Source organism: Ammodytes marinus (assembly GCF_949987685.1).
Source record: "Ammodytes marinus genome assembly, chromosome: 4".
NCBI classification, from domain to species: Eukaryota; Metazoa; Chordata; class Actinopteri; order Uranoscopiformes; family Ammodytidae; genus Ammodytes; species Ammodytes marinus.
The window spans coordinates 28,527,450-28,547,888 of record NC_137233.1 but is presented as its reverse complement, the minus strand read 5'-3'; the positions used below and the strand labels follow the sequence as shown (position 1 = coordinate 28,547,888).

Here is a 20,439-nt window from a genome sequence, read left to right as displayed (position 1 = left end):
AAAAAATCAGCTATTATGCACTAAATTAAACGTACTTATGGATATTATAATTATTTTCTACAAAATCTGCTAGGAAATAAAACCCAAAATTCTACACACTGCAGGTTGAAAGGTGGAGTCAACGATTCTGGAGAACGCTTGTTTTCAAAAGTCTCTTTATGTCAAAATCAGTGAATATCTCCTAATGATCTGCTACCTGTCAATAAACAAGAAATGTCTGTCTGTCTGTCTGTCTGTCTGTCTATCTGTGACTCGCATATCTCTCTCACTGTTAGTCAGATCGGCCTGAGCTTCCGGATATGGCTTGCGCACGGCACGAAGGTGTGCATCCTTGATTGATTATGAAGTTTTGGACCAAATATGTAGAAATTATCATATGTATATCATACTGGCGGCGAATACATGCGCACACTGAAGGCCACAGTAACGACGGGCATGAAGCAGTCTCCGGCTAAACCCTGCCTCCCTCTGGTTTGATTGGCTGCTGCGACCAAAGCTTGAAATGAGTGACGAGCGGGACACACACAGCAGACCTGCTTCCTACGGGCAATGCACTAGTACTATAAACACCTGATTTTAAGTGTGCACACATTATGTACAGGTAGAGGATACTTAGGAGATATTGGCTGATTTTGACAAAAAATTATTTTAACAACAATCGTTCTCCAGAATCGCTGATTCAGATCATTGTAACCTGATAAAACAGTTCAGTATCAATAGCATTCCTGCATTTTCTTATTAGAAACAAGAAACATCCTATCCTATGTCAGAATGATTGATGGCTCCAAATGAATCCACAATGACAGAAAAATTGTTTTTCTAACAGATGGCTCGGCTTCGAGACGGATCGAGCCGTGATCAATTGCTGCCTGCAGAAGGAGGAAACACAGTTTCGCTCAGAGATATTTGACACAAGGATATCAATACTGGATGAGCTTTCATCCAGACATCAAACAATTGTTTTCCCCACTACAAAGCAACCGTGCAGAAAAAACTTATCTGCCAATTTTTTGTGAATAGGTATGGGGGGGTTATAACACCTTTTTCAGGCTTTTGCTTGCGACCAGGATGAGAACAACAGTCCCCCTGTGTTCAGACTGACAATAGTGCTGTGTCGAAAAAATTTAGGGGACAACAACACTAGCACAGCAGGAGGATGGAGCCAATACAGAGTAAAAAAAAGAGGCACATTGTATGTCACCTACTTCTCACATGTGCAGACAGCATGTATGGTTTGAACATACCTAATGTTGGGCTTCATGTATATATATTGAATAGACCCTTATGAGCATGGGCAGCAGAGTATGAAATGGATATAACATGGTCCCCTAGCACATATGCAGGCACAGGAAGTGTAAATTGAGCTATGCTGACAGTGTCTTTAGCCATCTCAGCCCTGAGTTAGGGTTCATCTCTACTACATTATTGAACATTCTTGAACATGATGGTGCATCAAACGCTTTCATAATAACATTTTATGAGGTGGACAACTAAAGAATGGTTACCCCTACATTACACAAGATTGTCCCCAATGTCCACCAAGTCAAATATCCGGTATAAAAAGCTACCAATTTTAATAATGAAAATGAGGATTTGATGCTTAAGTCTATTTTGTGATTACAGATGCTATCTTTGACAAGCCTTTTTTGAACTAATTTGTCTTACAGCTACTTGTATTACTTTATCATCTATCTAAACCAAATACTGAAGGGACAGCAATATGTGACAAAATATGTTGCTCTCTTGTTTTTGGGGTAACTTGCTTCAAATGCGGTTTGAATACATTCTGCATTTACGTAAATGAATCAAACGCTACGGCAAGCAAACAAATTAAATTAAACTGCCAGACAAAAAAAACTCTTATTATCTTTGCTATCTTTCCAGATCAAATATGCTATCTTTTTTAATCGAAGAGGAAATGTGTTTTTTTGGGGTTTTTTTCTTATCATGTTCCCCTCATTTATTTTCTCAATTTGATTTGTATTACTTTGGTTGGTTGTTTCAAATAAACCAGCAATAAAATAAACATGACATACTTAGCTGTGGCTTTGGTTAATTAGAAAAATCTTGATTTAAGAAAAATTGAGGAATGAAATTAAGAAAGTATAATTCATGGCATTGGGGACTGTGTCAAAACTTAACCCGCTGGTGGTGTTACATGGCTAGCTTCTACATTTTCACAACATTTAAAAAGTAATTATAGCCGTGAAATTATCATAGAAAATAAGAGTGTCAGAAAGGAAAATCAACTTTTAAGCATTCACCATGCTGGCTCTGCCATTACATATGTTTTTTATCCAGATGGAAGCTACACAAGAAATTGACCTTAACTCTGTACATCACCAAGCTCAAGATGTACTTTCACCAGATATATATTTTTTTGACAATCATTTTGAACATGAAGCGTGGAGCATTGTTCAAACATTTCCCCCTTCTGATTTCAGTCTATCAGAGAGATTCCTAGATCAAGCCGCTGATGTTCCCGAGGGTAAAAACCCCTCACTGGCGAGAATATTTCCACAAATCTCAGCATCCCTGAACCATCCGTTTCACTTCACCTAGCCCCTTCAAACATGACGCTGCCCTGGGTGTTACAGCCGTCACTTTTCATCACAGCATCAAAGCATGTCCCTGTCAGTTGTAAAGAAGTAGCCGGAGGGGGGTAGTGGAAATAAAATGTCTTCCCTCGTTCCTTTCCTCCGAGTCCACCCTTCATGGAGGCACTGTTTTGTTTGCAGTCATGGAGTAACTACTCGACCCCTTGATACTAACGTAGCCATGCTAACGTCTTCTGCCCTCATGGCCCCTATCTGACTGTTAGAGCAGCCTCGCCTCGCTTAGTTACTGTTGCCATAACTGTCAAGCTTTCTGTTCTCACTTTTTGGTCCATATCTGACAATCTTTCCAGAGTATTTTTTTCAAAATTCAAAGCATGATACTATGGATCGAAAAGTGAGTTTCAGAAACTAGAAATTTTCATGGATCAAAAAAGTGGTAACAAATGAATGAACCTCAAGCAAATTCTGTAATTGCAATTTGTAGAAGCCCATACGGAGACATGTTATACCTTTATAATACGAAGATATTTAGTGGCTTGCTATAGAAAATTTGTCATGAATGTAGCTCCGTTTTATCTTCCTCAAAGGCTATGATCAAAGCAATATTCAGTATAGACCTCCCAGGTGACAGAGCAACAGCGGCATTGGAAATATAGCAGCTTCCCATCCGCCCAGACCCTGAGACACGGGGAGACCGCAGAGGAAGAGCTTTGGAACTTGTGTGGAGAGGAAGCCCTCTAGTAATGATTACACATTTGGGCCATCAATCCTGTCTGACCAGTGCAATCCCCCCCCTAAGGAAATGAGTCTCATGCTTCATATTTACTGTAAGATCCTTGTATCTAAGGAAAGCTGCCTCTGCAGGGAACAGACATTACTCTTGTGACAGCGGCCCAAGCCACCGCATGAGGCTTCCCCTGAGAGCCAGCAAAACAGTGTCACTGGATGCATTGGTATGTCGTCTAATCTGTGAGGGTGGTCATGAGTGTGACCGTGTGAGTGTGTGTGCGTTTGTTGTGTGTGTGTGTGTGTGTGTGTGTGTGTGTGTGTGTGTGTGTGTGTGTGTGTGTGTGTGTGTGTGTGTGTATGTGTGTGTGTGTGTGTGTGTGTGTGTGTGTGTGGGAGTGAGAGATAGTGGGTGAAGGTGAGAGAAGGAAAGATATATGACAGAATAAAACAAAGAGGGATCGTGAGGGGGGATTCAGAAGCTATGAATAGCAGCTCTTAAAGCCTGGGCAGGGGAGCAGAGATCTTGTGTATTTTTCTCTAAAGATTTTGTTTGTTGCGTGTCTGTGTGTACGCATGTGTGTTAGCAGACAGAAGAAGTCTCTTTGTGGAAGTGATGCCCGTCGGAGAGACTTGATTTATCACTGTGTGTTAGGGAAAAAGAAAGAAGTGGAGAGGGAGGGAGGCGGCGTGACAGCTTTATCAGTCCACGGCTCCAGACCTCCATTAGCACACCGTGCCAGAGCAGGGAAACACAGATGGATGTGTGTGAGTCTATCTTTAGACAATTTGGGGGATGAATCCCTACAGATGGGATTGTGTTGTCCACAAACTGGTGCTGGAATTTGACCATCTTTATATGGGCTTTGTTTTTCTATTCTAAACTGGTCCTTCTTTTGTTTTTATAAGTATTCTATGTCTGGTGACAGCAAAGTCAGTGGCATGTGAATATGTGTTTTTAAAGCTTCCACTGCAGAGGACCCTGACCGGGCAGCACTTAGCCTGACACCCAGGCATAATTGCAGTTTCCTCCTCAATTCATTTCTTGAGCCTGGCATAATGTTCATGTTAGCCCATTTCTTGTTGGAAGAGTGATGCATTAGTTACGTTTTTCCGATTATAAATGAGTAGCAAATCGCCAATCTGCCCCGCTTACGTCACTTTCTGTCGTCATGTTGCGATATATAGGGGCTGGACCACTTAAGATTTGCCACCAAGCTTAAGCAATACTGTATAACGATTTAAGGGCGCTTTCACAGCTGCCTAACGCGGTTGAATCGGACCCTGGAGCACTGTTGCGGTTCGTATGGCCATGTGTGAACACAGAAATCACACTCGCTCACAGACCAAAATAACTGTACAGAGACCTTGTTGAAGCGGTGATCTCGGTCAAAAACATACAACATTGTAACAAATTGGTCCCTGAACACGAGCAGACCACTTACAAGCTGTAGCTGTGAAATTTCCCCCGAGAGTTGTTATACTGTACATGCATCTGACAACAACCAACAGTTGTTCCTATGCTTGCTGCCCATGCTTGCTGCCGTTTTTTTTTCTAATTTTCCAGGCCTTTTATGTTGTCACGTTTCATTGACTAACTATGAAGAAAGATTATATTCTTTAACATTACTATGTGTGGGTAAATTCTTAGTGACTATCTTGTTTCAAAGAAGTCATTGTAACAGTAACATTGCTGCACCATTTCACAATTTGAACACTAGCACTTGCACTGGAGTCCCCTCCAATTAAAAGCAATCAATCAAGTATGACATGCAAATAGGAAGTCACTGCATCATTACAAGCTGTAACCTAACTTCCAAATATAACGGTTGTAGGGAGCCGAGCATTAAATAAATGTAACCAAAAATCCTTTATGAATGTATGTATACGCATGACAAAGTTTTGGGGGCACACTGTATACGGTTTTAATGTGGTTGTTCCACAGTTGCTAGTATGCAGTTTAGAGTGAAAGGGAAATACCCAAATGTGCAACTTACAATTATTCAGTTTGTCATTATTGGCAGGTTTACAAGCAAAATAAATGAACAAAAATGCTAATGCAGTCAACAACATGGAATCCAGGGTTGACAAAGCTGAATGAAATAAGGGGAACAATATGTTTAAAAAAAAAAAAAAAAAAAAAGCTTTTCCAGAGGAGCCAAAAATACACAACAGCCTTATCACACAAAAATTACGGCAGGCAATGTTTGTGCATATCCTTGATAGGTAATGATGAGGCACAGTGGAGCACGGCTCACTCAAAGCCTGGGTTGGAAATATCTTGCAACAGAAAGAACAGATGTGTTGTTTAATGGGAGGTGATGAGTTGAGGGGGGAAGACTGGAGAGAGAGAGAACAGATAAGAAGCAGATGAGTAGAAAAAGAGGAGGATACAAAATAGACTGATGGACACAGAAGTGATGAAATCCTGCACCCCATAACAGCTAGCACTGAGCTCCTCTTGAGCAAGGCACCAACCTCCCACCAGGGATGATCATTGGCTTATAATGAGGAGTGGGATTGAGATGGATGGCTCCCGAATGTCAGTAGGTATTGTATTGCTTCTGCATGAATAATGAAGCTGTGTTTTGCTGACAGAAGCTCCTCGTCCACAGACAAGAGAATAAAATTAGAACACTGGCGAAGAAGTCTCAGAAAGTCAAACCTGTTTAGTAACAGCTCTGTGAACACATTGATCAATTGTGTTAAACTAGGAAATAGGACTGTAGAATCCATCATTCTGACAGGTGAAAGTGGATCTCAAGCACAAGCCCTGAGTAAATTAGGTCTTAGAGAGAGAATCCAACCCTGGCTTCAATAATGAATATAATTTCAGGGGTACAACGATCACAAGGTATTAGAATCACAGCATACAGTATGTGCACATTCATGCTAAGGTATCCTACATCTACTTTCTTAAGATTAAAGATCAGGTTATGATGCAACTCCCACTGTTTACCTTACTCTCACAAACAATGCTAACGGAGATTCAAAATTCTCCAGTTTTTCTGTTTCCCACTCTGACCACATGAGTCCAAACTCACCGCCAACACACGCATCAACACACATCGGGAGACTGAGGCATGGCTCACTGTCATATTTGCAGCCTCCGCTCCTAATGTGGCTTCTCAGCAGCTCAGGATGTTGTTCATTTCACATTAATCTGAGCAGCCAACAAACACAACTCAAAATATGTGATAGATGCCTGTGCTATTGTTTTCCAAATTCATAGATATAAGAATGTTGAGGGAAAATATTTTGATAGCGTGTGGAATCGATGAAAGATTGCTGGAAAAATGCAGTGAAACTCAGAGAAGCATCACATTTACTTCCATTGTGTTTTTGCAAAATGGAGAGGTTGAAAATAATAGCATAGATGTTGGAAGCATATGAAGTTATTGCAAGAGCTCTGAGTGCACTATTACCTATGCATCTGTGAAGTGCAGGTTGGATTACGAACATAATTATAAACTATTGCTGCGAATGCCCTTCAATTTCAAATATTTATTCAGGTACAGTGCAGTGCAGAAACCAATCTGCATTATTTAGATTTACCATTAAAAGACATTGAGAATTAGGTCATTTGTGTGAACTGACCCTTCAAATGAAAAAGAAGGAATGGGGCTGTTTTACAGATAATCTGTTATATCTGAAGGCAGTGTGTAACAATTGACAATTGAGTGTTATTCCCAATACACTCTGTAAATAGAAGATAATCCCATCTCATGAATTCTTATGGTTGCAGAAATCCTACAGTATGTGTCACTTTATCCAGTTGAGCCTGGAGCCAACTGTTGGAGACAAGGAGGCTAGGGTGTCAGGCTAGTTTGTCATCATACCCAGCTGGGTATCCTGCCTCTGCACACATACCTCTGTTAACATTCACAAATAATGTATTTCCATTTAACTACTGTACCCTTGTGATCTACTCTGACATTTAGTGGATATAGTAACGCTAAAAGGGCCAAGCGTGCTCAAACACATCTCCTCCTTTTCTGTGCTTTTGATCATAACTACACTTTACCCTCCTCTTGTCCCCTTTCCTTCTGTGGAGTACTCATTCAACTGTGTGCACCTCCCTCTCCTGTATCATCCCTAATAACATGGTACTCTTAATTTGATTTGTACACTTCATAATGCCATTACTGAGTACAGCAACCATACACTGTTTCTGCGTAAGGTTTACGTGACCTAATGACTGCACTGCACCAGCAGTCTATCGCGAGCTTTAATTTAACGTAGGGCAACAATAACTGGGTATTTTGTTACCGTTTCATGTAGTATGGTGCAAAAAAAGGTATTAAGTAAGAGTGTAAAACAAAATCTAGCAGTGTGTGTGCAGTGGCTAACTGTATAGTGACAGTGCAGGGAGCAACACTGCTTTCAGAGGATAAATGCAGAATAAGAGATAAGAAAAATAGCTTAATGAGCTAATAACGTTTTAAACACACAATATGTAATATTTCACAGTTAGGCTAAAAGGGCTGGCTCATGTTCAAAACAATAACCGAAAACAGAGTTTGATGAAGTCATGGACCGTGGGAACAGCTTTGCCTAGAGCTGTGGAATGGGGGGAAAAAAGCTGAATGCAAGGCATAAATGTGGTCCAACACTAAGGTGCCAACAAAACCATACAATACAACAAACAGCAATTCAATGCTATGGAGCAACTACTTATTCCTTTGAGTGACTCCCTCCCCCCTATAATCCGCTACTCCACGTGTTGTCACCAAGCCCCAATCTCAGCGATTTTTACCAGCATCCAACAAGGAAGTGACCACAACTGTAGTAAACCAGAAGTGCCACTGGGGGTGGTACCAAGACTGAGCAATTTTTCTTTGACTCACTTGTTAGACAGGCCATTTTCAAAGTCTTAATAAACCTATTTACAGCCTGGTCCACAAAACCATTTTAGTCTGTATGTTTAGGTCATATCTCCATGACAACACTGAGGTGGGTGAATTTTTTTGGACCATGCTAGTTTTTATATTATCGGAGGTTAAAATGTATTGAGGCGATCTCTTGAGTGACAGCTCTCCGCCCGTTGTGGTTGTCCCTCACTTTGCCTCGGAGGCGTCAGCTATCTCCCTCCCCCCGACGTGAGGTGGAGTAAAAATCTCACAAAATGGCGACGCGCACAAGCCAGGATTATTGGATGCCGTGTGAATAACTGAGGTCAGCCCGGATGCTACATCCATATTATTTACTATCTACGGTTGTCACTAGCTCATGGTTTCGCCAGGAAGTAGACGGAGCCCTTTATTGACAGGTGGCTGGGTGAAACTGTGCTTTCCTTTATTAAAATTAATAATTTTTCAATTTGGAAAATTGATGGAAAAATGTTATGTGTTTGGTACACACCTCGGAGATATACATAATATATATATAACATTGGTTTTGTCATTTTGTGAGGTTGTAATGCAAAGTCATGCATATTTCCCCTTAATGAATGTAAATTAGCTGGAAATTGAACAGTTTGCATTCAAGCCATTTCTCCATTATAGTTATCTGCAAACCTGAAATTGACTGGCTAATTTGATATACGCTGCAATGGATCCTTTGCACAATTAATTTCTCACTGTTTTATTTCCAGTCATATTAGAACACACTTGTCTGCTTAAATATATATTAACCTCTCACAGTGAGGTGCTGGTAAATTAACTGAGGATTAAAGGAGAGAACTAAAATAAACTTTAAATTTCCAACAAAAACTTAGACAAGCTCTTAAACTCTGACCGAATATCATTGTTTATGAGGCCTATGTCCCTTTAGGAAATACCTCTATAATATGCAGTCTATGAGAATGAACTAAGGGATGGCACAAGAAAGGAAAGTAAAGTATGGTCTTTCTTTTGAAAAAGTGTAAATTATTTGTAATCTACAGTATCTATAAAAGTAATAATGGTTATGTTTTCCCTTTCTGACTCCCAAGACTTAAAACTCAGTACCGTAAATAAATTGCGTTGTGTGTCATTTCAACAAATATATGTACAATTCAATTTACTACGTTTTGGTTTATTTTTTGTCTAACACATATACATTCTTCCAACCACTATTATTCCCATTAAAGTGGCATTACTGCAGCACACATATTATTATAGACCAGGTTGTCCTGAAAAAATATTATGTTTTTGACTGTGCTTTAGCTTTACATGGTTTATGTTATACATAAACATGGCGGACCAAGAATGCTAAAAATGGCTTAGGGTTAATAGCTACCAAATCAAGTCAATAATTCACATTCATCAGTCAACATCAAATGTTTAAAAATAAAAGATAAAAAATCAAATACGGGATGTATAATTATGTCCAATTGACATTTAAAAAAAAGTTTAACTGAGCACACAGAAGCAATGCATTTAAATGAATGAATACATGGTGCTCTGATTGGCATATTATAGGATAGATGTGTGACACACGCACATTGCCGCTTGACATTAACCAAAATCAATTGTTTTGAGACATTAAAGAGCAAAGTAAACAAAAGGCATATGTGCAGATGTCTTTTTCACTGCACAATCAGCTAAAGTAATTTTTTTCTTTGTCATTATAAATGTCAAGAGAATTTAAACCTACTTAATAAAATATGCATTTCAGGCCTGCGGCAAAAGAGGACTGTAAAAACTGCAATCATAAAAGAGCACAGCGCCTTTGATGCTCAGATGAAACGATAGTCTTGTTTGGCGGAAGCGCTCTGTTTTCCTCTGTTTCATTCTCTCTAGCGCGCACACGCACACACACACACACACACACACACACACACACACACACACACACACACACACACACACACACACACACACACACACACACACACACACACACACACACACACACACACACACACACACACACACACACACACACACACACACACACATAAACAAACACAAAATGAGGTTCATTAACATTTAAGGGAGTGGAGAAGTCACATGTTGCATTGAATCTAATAATATACTGTATTATAATTAGACTATGCTCTGCGAGTGTGTGTGTACTGTAGGTTTGCAAGCTTTGCAAGAAGGTGGATATCATTTTCATTGCAGGCATTTTGACTTGTCACAGTAGGAAACAATTGGTGTAACTAATAAAAATGATTCATGACTCAGTTCCATTGATTGAAGTTACCAACTAATCCCAGTGTGCCAAGCACTCAAAATGCTCTTAAAACCAGAAATGGTTCAATCACCATAATGACATGGAAAGAAATTTGCCACGATGAAAGGTCTGTTGGAGTGATTTAGGAACCCTGGTCTAAGGTTCTGTGAGCAGGTACTTGATGTTGCCAAGGGAACAATCCTAACATGGCCACATAGGGACAGCTTGGCTGGACCTGTAAGTACCACTGCTACTTACAACACTGTACATAATAATTAACAGTGGTGTCCCGGTAAAACCTTCACTTTTCAAGGTGATGAAATCCATGGGGCTTTTCTCTGTGACCAATCATCCAACACAATATACAGTATGTAAGATGAACAGATTCACAAATCCCCTGTCCACATGACGAAAGATGTTTGCTTAATTTCTGTATCGCAAGCTGGATTTCCCTCTTTCCCTGTGTCACCTGTTCCTTCAAAACTTCTGCCAGAGGTTAAGCAGTGGATGAAGTTGTCCTTCAGTTTTTTTGTCCTTCAGTTTTTGTTTTGACTTTCTGAAAATCCACTACTTTTGATGATGATCCAAGGGGATTGATGCCATGTGGTTTGGCACACTTTGTCAAAACGCAACAATACTATGTTATTGATGACTCCATGGCAGGAGAGAGGTACATAAAGTATTCCACTTGTCCTGCTGTCATGTATGCACACCAACATAATCTGAGCTGAATTAGGGCCTGTGTTTGTGTGGCTCTGTGTGTGTGTGTGTGTGGTGTTTCCTGTGTGCTGCAGAGGCCTCAAAGGGGAATCTGTAAATAATGCAGCGCAGTAAACAAAGACTGACTAAAACGTTTGAGGCCACGCGATCTGATACATTCATTTTCTGGTCAATGTTAATTACTCTGCGCCTTACAATACAATTCAGTCTCATCCGGCCTGTGATACCGCAACACACAAATGAACAAGTGACTGTAAAATCAATCAACATGGAGGCCTCTTCTGACAGCAGGACCCCCTCGGGAAACAGAGTTGGGCTGGAGGACTCCTCAGCATCCGTAACAAATCAAAGGGCTGTAAAAGTAGGTGTATAAAAAACTTAATTGGTATCACAATACAATCAAAAATGTATAGAAAACACTAAGATTCATGTCAGGACATTATTTTAGCCTCGTTCATGTGTAGTTCAGCAAAATCCAAATAAATACAATACATTTCTGTGTTTGCTCTGAGTATATTTCACTGAAAACTAATAGTGAATGCATAGGCCCAATGTTTGGATGAATCAAGCAATGCTTGTTGCATTCATTCATGTTGCATTTTCACTTAATATCGTCAGCCCTTTGCTTCTTCACATTCAATCTAATTTTCTTCTTTGCTATTCTATGGCGACATTTGTTGTGCTTCTGCGTAAAATTACAGGTTGTTTGAAGTGCCCGCATTGTTGTCGACATTTCTACCAGGATACAGTATATGTGTGCACACAGACACTCTCTCTCTTTCTCCCTCCCTCTCTCTCTCTCTCCCTCTCTCTCTCTCTCTCCCTCTCTCCATCTCTCTCTCTCTCTCTCTACCTTCAGGAGCCTCTTTTCCATAATGAAAATCAAGAAGCTGCTGCCTAATTAAACACGCTAATTTCAGGAAGATTAAAGCCATTACAATTAGCCGAAAGAAAAGGGAACACAAAACAAGAATAAAATACACTCACTAGACTACATTCTTATGCCATTTCACCATGGAACAGGGTCTGTCTATGAATTCAAATCATAAAATGTGTATATCTCTGGATGTGTGTGTGTGTGTGTGGGCATAAACAGTATGCGCTTGGAGAACAAGTCAAGGTTGTTGTGTATTTGTGATAAAACGCACACATTCAGTCAGGAAGAGAGACAGATATTTAAAAATTCTAATGCTCTCTTTTATGTCTAGTGTGTGTGTGTGTGTGTGTGTGTGTGTGTGATAAGAGAGAAGGGGACTGGTTGAGACAGACATGAAAAACAAACACAAGCTCTAAAACACCTCACCATTGGTTCAGCACAGCATAGACAAATGTCTTGACATTTCCAAACAAAGCAATATGAATCACTCTTCATTTCAACTGAAAAATGAAACCCCTCTGGGTAGAATGGGCTATGCATCAGCAGAGAGAGAGCAAGAGAGAGAAAGAGAGAGAGTGTGTGTGTGTGTGTGTGTGTGTGTGTGTGTGTGTGTGTGTGTCTTGGGATGCTCAGAGTGTGAGATTTTTCCCACTGCTCCTCCACCTCAGTGACCCTCCATCAAAGAAACACTCCCACTGCAACTCCTTTCCAGTTTAACTTGAAACATTTTTGATCTACTGTTTTGCCCTCGTTTGAATAAACCTGAAGTCCTGAACTTAATCACACATTAAAGTGTGACATAATATGATGTATGTGCATGTCCACTAAACTCACACACTCATTAATTAAACCCTAAGAATGGAGAATAATGGAAATGAACACAATGTCTGATTCATGAAACGGCGTCAAAAATAAACACGTATACGTATACATTCTATAGTCAGTTGTGTAAATAAGTAAACACGCAGCATACAATCCCACGTGGAACAAATTTAATGATGCACCGTCTGCATTTCTAAAGGCTAAAGGATGCCTTACATCCACCCTATAGGCCTATACCAAAGCATAAACAAGAAAGCAAAAACCTTCCCGCCATGAAGAGAGCTTTAGTTTTGAAGCGTTCAAAGAAAGATAAAAGTCTCCTACAAGAACCAAATTTGGCAGGCACTGGTGTTATCTCGCAGCTGCAGAATGGCCCCCATTTAAGAATGACTAGTTTGGCAAGAGTTCGGTACCCTTTTCTAACCATGCCATGTATATTCTCAGATCAAAACTAAATGGTTTGATACTTTTTATAACATTATGATTGCTCTTAATATAGAGGCTGAAGCGGAACTCCTGCTTTCATTGCTAACGTTCCCTCAAGCGAGCAACATCAATAGCACAGGCTCAACAAGGAAAACACACACACACACACACACACACACACACACACACACACACACACACACACAGTATCAGAAAAATATTTCAGCAACAGTATTATCAGCAGGGGTGTGCTGTTGGGCAGAGGCATCCCTATGCTTCAGGTACAAAACAAATAGTACTCATCTGTCTTTGTTCTCTGTTTTTAGTAGGTTGTTGGCACAATCCCACTGCAACTGCACTTTGCTTTACCAGTCATTAAACCATACCATTACCAACATGCATTTTGTCAGCAAAGAAAATATAAAATAATAAAAACCATGTATCTCTAAATGTGGTGATTACCACATAATTTGAAATGATTCTTACTTCTTCAGGTAGATAAACCATTCAAAATGCAAAAAATGCATTTTGACAATGCTGAAAACATGGCTTAGATCATAAAAGTCAGAGTTGAAAACATTTTCCCAGAGTATTACAGATGTGCATGTTATATTTGAGACTCCGGGTGCATATTGTCTCTCTTGTGCAAGCTTCTATGCCCTGCAATTAACCACAGTTGCCCTGCAGAAATCCCTATGTTTAGTCCTACACACTGACATAATGCAATCAGTGTCGGAGCATAACTTGTCCTTTATCTGCTTCCACACATTATGCCTATGATAATTTTAACAATTTGTGTGCAATGTTATTTATGATCTCAGGTTTGCAGTTGATTGAATTCCTGCAAACTAATTTGGAATGTAGACCCAAGTTGGGATGATTAGGAATTATCCCTTGAGATGACAAATTTGATTATATGACAATCAACAGATCCATGAATAAATCTTTTACAAAGAGACTTTAGCCTTTGTTGAAAGAATCGGCTTAGAATACATCAGTAACAGCAGATGCAGTGACAGCAGTGAAATGTTCCCCAATACAATAACATCTCAACTTCATAGTTTAATATTTTTGTGCAACTGTTACCTCTTGGAACAGTTGAAGGAATACTTCATTGATACGGAACCGGGGTTTTATCATTATAAAATAGCTATAATAATATAATGATAGAGGTTTTTCTTCCCTCAGTTTTCCCTGGGCCCAGCTGTCCTGATAATCCTAACCAAACTTGCGTGCTAGAAGGGCCGAGGTCTAGCCTGGTGCTACCAGACCATCGTACTTCATTTAATTTGTACAGAAGGTCTGGAAGTGCTGTAATTGGCAAACGTTCACTCATTTGGAGGCGGGTGTCTGTCGAAGTTTAAAACTATTGGATCTGCCCAGTGCCACTCTGGATTAGCCAACCAATCGCATCACGTTTGGTCATCACGTGTGTCATGAGCCGGCTTTTGGCGGTGCGTTCAAGTTGGACAGGGAACTCGGAAATTTCCGACTTCACTACATATTGTGGTCTATGAATCTACCGGTACCTGGCAACAGTAACTTGTTAGAGCCTAACGTTTAGTTATTTGGACGAGAAAGGTTTTAGGCGTCCATACTTTCGCGAGCAGATGCACTGGAACACAGACAGGTCGTAACTCGGAACTACCAAGTCGGAAATCTCCCTCTTCCGAGTATAAAGGAACGCAGCATTCAACTGAAACTGGAGCGTTCTCAGCCACTCGCTCTGTTCGCTGATTGGCACGATCGTAGATTCTCCGGAGAATCTGGGAAATGCGCTGTACACCCAGACTGACTACTGAAGGGAAAATTAAATTTGGCCGGAAGTAGGCGGGCGGGCGGAGCCAGGCTAGCCGAGGTCTACAAACCAAACCATTTTTCAAGATAACATATCCAGAGCTAGGCCAGAAAATCTCCCTGAATGCGGCATTTAAATTTCTCCACCTGTATCACACAAGAGCCCTGCAGACAGCTGATGATGTAATGGTGATGATGAGGATGATGATGATGATGATGATGCATGTCTAAAAACAGATTACAGGACACACACCCCATTAACACGTAGTTTCTCCTCAGCCAGTGTGAGAGCACTAGCAGAGGAGACGAGCGGGTAATTTGGGTAATTTTGCTGTGCGCTTCACCCTTTTCTTTAATGACAATAATTATCTGTGGGAAACATCTGTAGGATGCGTTGTCTCCTCCTCCTCCTCCTCCATCCTCTCCCTCTTTTGTCTGGTAAATGTTGTTTCCTCTCATGTCTCTCTAAATCTCCTATTCTTCCTCCCACTCACCCTCCTGCCATCTCACTCCTTAACACACACTCTCACTTTGATGTCCTTTTTCTTCATACCCTATGCCAAACACACAAAGACGTTCTTCTGTCCATTTTGTAAACATTGTTTTTTAAAGATTATGTTTTTCAAGCTTTATTTTCAAGCTTTATTTTCAAGCTTTATTTGATAGTGCGGCGAAAAAACAGAGTTGAAATGAGGAGACAGAGAGAGGGGGGGGGATGACATGTAGTAAAGGACTGAGTCCACATGGTATGCACTCTTTCCACTACACACCCCCATTTTGTAAACATTTTAAAGTACCAATGAGGCCAAGCTTATTCACCTGACACTGATCCTTGTATCTGTGTGAACCGTAGGTCTTAACTCCCCTCTTAGCACAGCAGGATATTCATCAATCACACTGAGAGTAAAGGGATATTTAGACAGGGAGGAAATTGTCTGAAACTCTCGCTCACCCCAGTGGTTTCTCCAGTCGACTGGCAGGCGATCCAACAATCTCCCCGAGAGTACAGAACGTCTGACCCAAAAAGTCCTGGAGGAGAGGATGGAAAGAAAAGAAAGAGTAAGGGATGAGGGATGAGGAGGGTGGTTGTGTTTGGAGCCTGGTAAATGGAAAGTCAACCAATCAAAGCAAAGTCATACTTGAAGGGTAGACTTAGGAATATTCCACCCATTCTACCACCTACAGAACCCATGCTTATGAGAGATCTCCTACTCATCCTTTTTCAAATTTTGCAGGTCAGATGTTATAATTTGACCTTTGTATCCATACAACCAGCTGAAATAAATGGTGGGTGTTGGTGCAACATCTCATTGTAGTCTTGTCACATGAACCCATTAATATTATGCTCACAGACTGCGACAACACTTGTCGGGTGGCTTGCTGCCAGAGTGCTCTCTCTTTTTTTTTGAACACCATAACTGGTGTCAACAATCGGACATCATATCCAGATGAAACATTAAAAAATGTAAGGTAAACTGAAATCAAATGTTGCAATAACCATGAAGGCTATGTATCCATTGTAAGCATGGCTTAATGTAATGATTCCCAACAGGTACAGGCTGACCTTTACGCAAATCCTATTTGGTTGATTTTCATCCATCCATTTTTTAAGTGTATACAGTAAATCATTTATTTGTATTTATTAAAAAAGTAACTGAATAAATATAACAACCGGGGCTTTGGGCTCAATAAAAGAAGGAGCAGCGTGAAGAAAGATTTATAAAAAATATAATAAAAGCATTGTGATCACGTTTATTTGGAATTATTCAACTTACTTAAACAACATTAATAACAGCATAACATGCCTTACTATAATGTAACTCAATTGTATAAGGAAGAAAACTCGATTCAAAGGTTGATCAAACTCTGACACAAGATAAGCATCAATAGGCTACTTCTACTTGTAATGTATGTAAAGCATGCATTTGGTGATTTTACTCATTAGCAAAAAGGGAAATTATACTTTTTGTTACATTTTTGTGGAGGACGGCAGCCGACCTGTTGGGAGCCACTAGTTTAACGAATGATGGAGGATAACAGACAGGTGGGGAAAGTTGTAGGGATTCAAAGCACCTTGAACAATGACAAGAAACATGATTCACAACAGTGTTAATGTAGCACCTCTTTAGAGACAGAGCAACATTATTGTATTTTAAATCTCTCAGTATATATACAGCATATTAGAAAGGACTTAAAAGATCACAGTGTTTGTTTTCAACACAGTCTTTTCTAATCCAAACCAAGGACTCCTTAGCTTTGGCCTTGGAAGACTGAATCATTCATTTCAAATGATTCTCTGGTTCTAAGGAAGAGCATGGGAAATCTCAGCATGTTACGAAAACATGACGAAAAAACAAAATTACTATAGGCCTATATTTCTTTTCACGTTGCCACACTGACATTTTGAGACTGTGGCAAATGATAAGAATGGCTTTGCTTTAAGTAAATATATATATATTTTTTGTAGTTCTTATCAGTGACAGAACATCCTTCCCCCTCTGAGAGAAGGATAACCACTGTGAGACAGCAGCCATGCAGGTGTGTGTGGAGCGAGAGAGACACTGGGACCTACATTGAGTTCTGCGGGCTTCCAGAAAGGTTTGGCGGCAGCAGCAACAACGATGACAACAATGACAACAACAATAACAACAGTACACATCATATATCAAGAAGCAACACATATACCAAATAACTTGAGATGGACAAGGTGAGAGTGGAAAAAACAAAAAAGTCATGCCAGAACCAAAGCTAAAACAAAGGTGTATAGCTAGTGATGAAAAAATGCAAAACCCAGGTCATCCAAATACATTAAATAATCATCAAAACTGATTATTTATTTAGAGCTCTTGTCAATGCTTTCCATCGCCATAGTTTCCAGCCCGATTTATATTTAATAACTCATCTTTTACTTGTGAGCCTGATATGATCATGTTATGGAATAGATTGCTTGAATGGAAACTAATGGAAAAAAGCATTGCATCATCAAAGCTTTTCTACATGACTGCGGAGCAAGTTGTTGCACAATGCCGATCACTTATTTAACCGCTATAGGAGAAAGAATAACAAAATGAGACTATATAGGTATACAAGACTCAATCACAGCATATTTAGAAATATAAGATGCATATTTATAGCACAGTTGCAGTATGAATAACTCCTGTCAACTTCTGAAAATGAAAAAAAAAAATGCATAACATATGTTTATATTTGGAGACTTCTGTGATCAGGTAATTAATTAAAGGGTTTGCTTTATTTCATCAAGAGGAGCAATCACAACGTACAGCAAACAGAAAAAGAAGAAAAACATTAATCATGCCAGCGTTCATGATAACCACTGATAAAAAAAAGAGTTCTGCCAGTTTCAATTCACTTTGAACACCACATTCCTTTAAGCATTATTTTCTTTCTTTCCATTTTCAGAGCCATTCAAGTCAAAAATTCTGATTTTACTCAACGTTGGCCTCGATTTATCAGTGGTTCAAGGTTAAAATATGAGCACTCACATGTTTGGAGAGGTCTGGGCTTTTGGAGTCGACGTCATACCTGATAGGAAACAAAATAACAGCGGCAAAGCTTTTGTTTACTGCAAAAAACTGTGGCGGCGACTTATTATCTCTGCAGGGACATTTTGATTGATAACCTCTAAAAGGGGATCTGTCTTCACTGGGTTGAGAAAATACCTAACACTTATCTTGTTTTTGGCGTTTTAAAATATTTTGTTTGTTGTACGTTTACAGGCATAGTGTGTCTCAAACCTCTCCACAAGGAAAAAGGGATGTGACAGTCGGGTGGGAAGGGTATAAATTAAAAAGGGTTACAGAACAGAGGAAGAAAGGATAACAGAAGAAAAGAAAGAATCATGTTTTAATTTGCTAAATTTAAAAAAAACACAGAATGTATGAAGGTGGGTGGACTTCATGAGAGATCAAACGGGTCATCATTTATAAAATTCAGAATGAGAACAAGATGAAACAAGGACAGGGTCTTTGCATCTTTTCAGATGTTGATATATCGGGACAGAGTAAATGAGGGTTCAACAAGAGCCTTTTTTCCTTTCCCATTTATAATGAGTGAAGGAGCTCATTTGATTTGCATGTGAATGTAAGTGAGGGAAATGGATCATATGTTTTGTACCAAGAATAACCATCTGATGAAATGATAGATCCTTATTGCCTGGACATGAATCAGGCCCAGGCAAGCATTGTGAGTGAAGGCACATGTGAACATTTTGCTGATAGGCTGCACACACTGCAGTGTTTATGATTCTCTCAAACTACTGAGTAAAAAATGATCAAATGATATAAAGATGCCAAATTGCGTCTATTTTTACATTGCGTGGTGGCATAGAACATGATAACTTTAGAGGATATAATGGCAGTTTTTGCTAAGGGTCTGGCTGTTGAAGGAGCTTTGAAGGAATGGTTCTTTATGTGATTTCAAATGTAGATTATTCGTATCCAGGAAAAAGCTAAAAAGAAAAAACACAGTAAGTGCTTTGCTAACCGTGGCAGATTGACCAATCGAAATTCTTTGTAAAGCGGGTCTTCAATTTCACACAGCCTCTAACGCCAGGATTCTCCTCATTGCAGAGTTACAACAGTGGATTATGTTGGCTAAAAGGACAACCATATATTATATAGACGTTAATGCTGATCATGAGTATAAGTTGGGCAAAAACTCCATCTTCAGTTGACCTTTTTAAAGGTCACTTATAATGCAAAATGCATTTTATAATGTTTTTTCAACATTAATATGGTTCCCTGGTGTGACTAAAGATTCCCAAAGTATGAGAAAAAACAACCCTATCTCTTTGTCCCATACTCCACCTTTCTGAAAACCTGTTTTCAAACACCACGTTCAGAATTTCCCCCATATGACATCACATGAGGAGAAGCCCCACCCACCCCCTGCGCCATTAACAACCTAAGTAAGCACCACCTCCTCCTGTGATAAGCACACTTATCTGCCAGTAAGATTCAAACCAGCAGTTAGATTAAGGGCCAGAGCAGACTGGGCTTTTTGGAAGGCAAGGCTTAAAGAGAGGAGTTCTAAAACCGTTTGTTTAAAAAGAAAAAAAGTTTGGATCAGTAGTGTTCAATGAATCTGGGATATGTAACTGTGTAACACAAAAGTGTGAACTTCCTCAAACCAAGTGAAAAATCCGGACCGAGCTTCTGCCATGGCTCTTGACGCAAATGTTACAACATGTGTCGAAATCTGAAAGCTTTATCGGCCTGGGGTGCCATAGTAGCTGTTGCTAAGCTATAATTGGGGAAACCGTTTTTCAGGGGGCCGTTTACCAAACTATCAATTTCTTAGGAGTGTAATCTCGGGACTCTCAATCAGCGCAGGGCACAAGGAAAGGAAAGTAAAACATACACCTCGTCTTCGGAAGGGCAGTGGAGAAGATCCATT

The 20,439-nt window shown here is 39.8% G+C and overlaps 1 protein-coding gene across 2 annotated transcripts in view; it reads right to left on the bottom strand.

Moving 5' to 3' along the window:
* Positions 1-20,439, bottom strand: part of cpne5b (copine Vb) — a gene marked incomplete at both ends in the record, with an annotated part of 92,700 nt that overhangs the window by 44,793 nt on the left and 27,468 nt on the right. Inside the window, 3 exons of one of the 2 annotated variants that reach the window (XM_080025332.1) lie at positions 15,977-16,053; positions 17,597-17,611; positions 18,528-18,567. In XM_080025332.1, coding sequence (XP_079881458.1) covers positions 15,977-16,053; positions 17,597-17,611; positions 18,528-18,567 — 132 coding nt within the window. The remainder of the gene's footprint in view (positions 1-15,976; positions 16,054-17,596; positions 17,612-18,527; positions 18,568-20,439) is intronic. The other variant, XM_080025331.1, reaches the window with a different exon arrangement.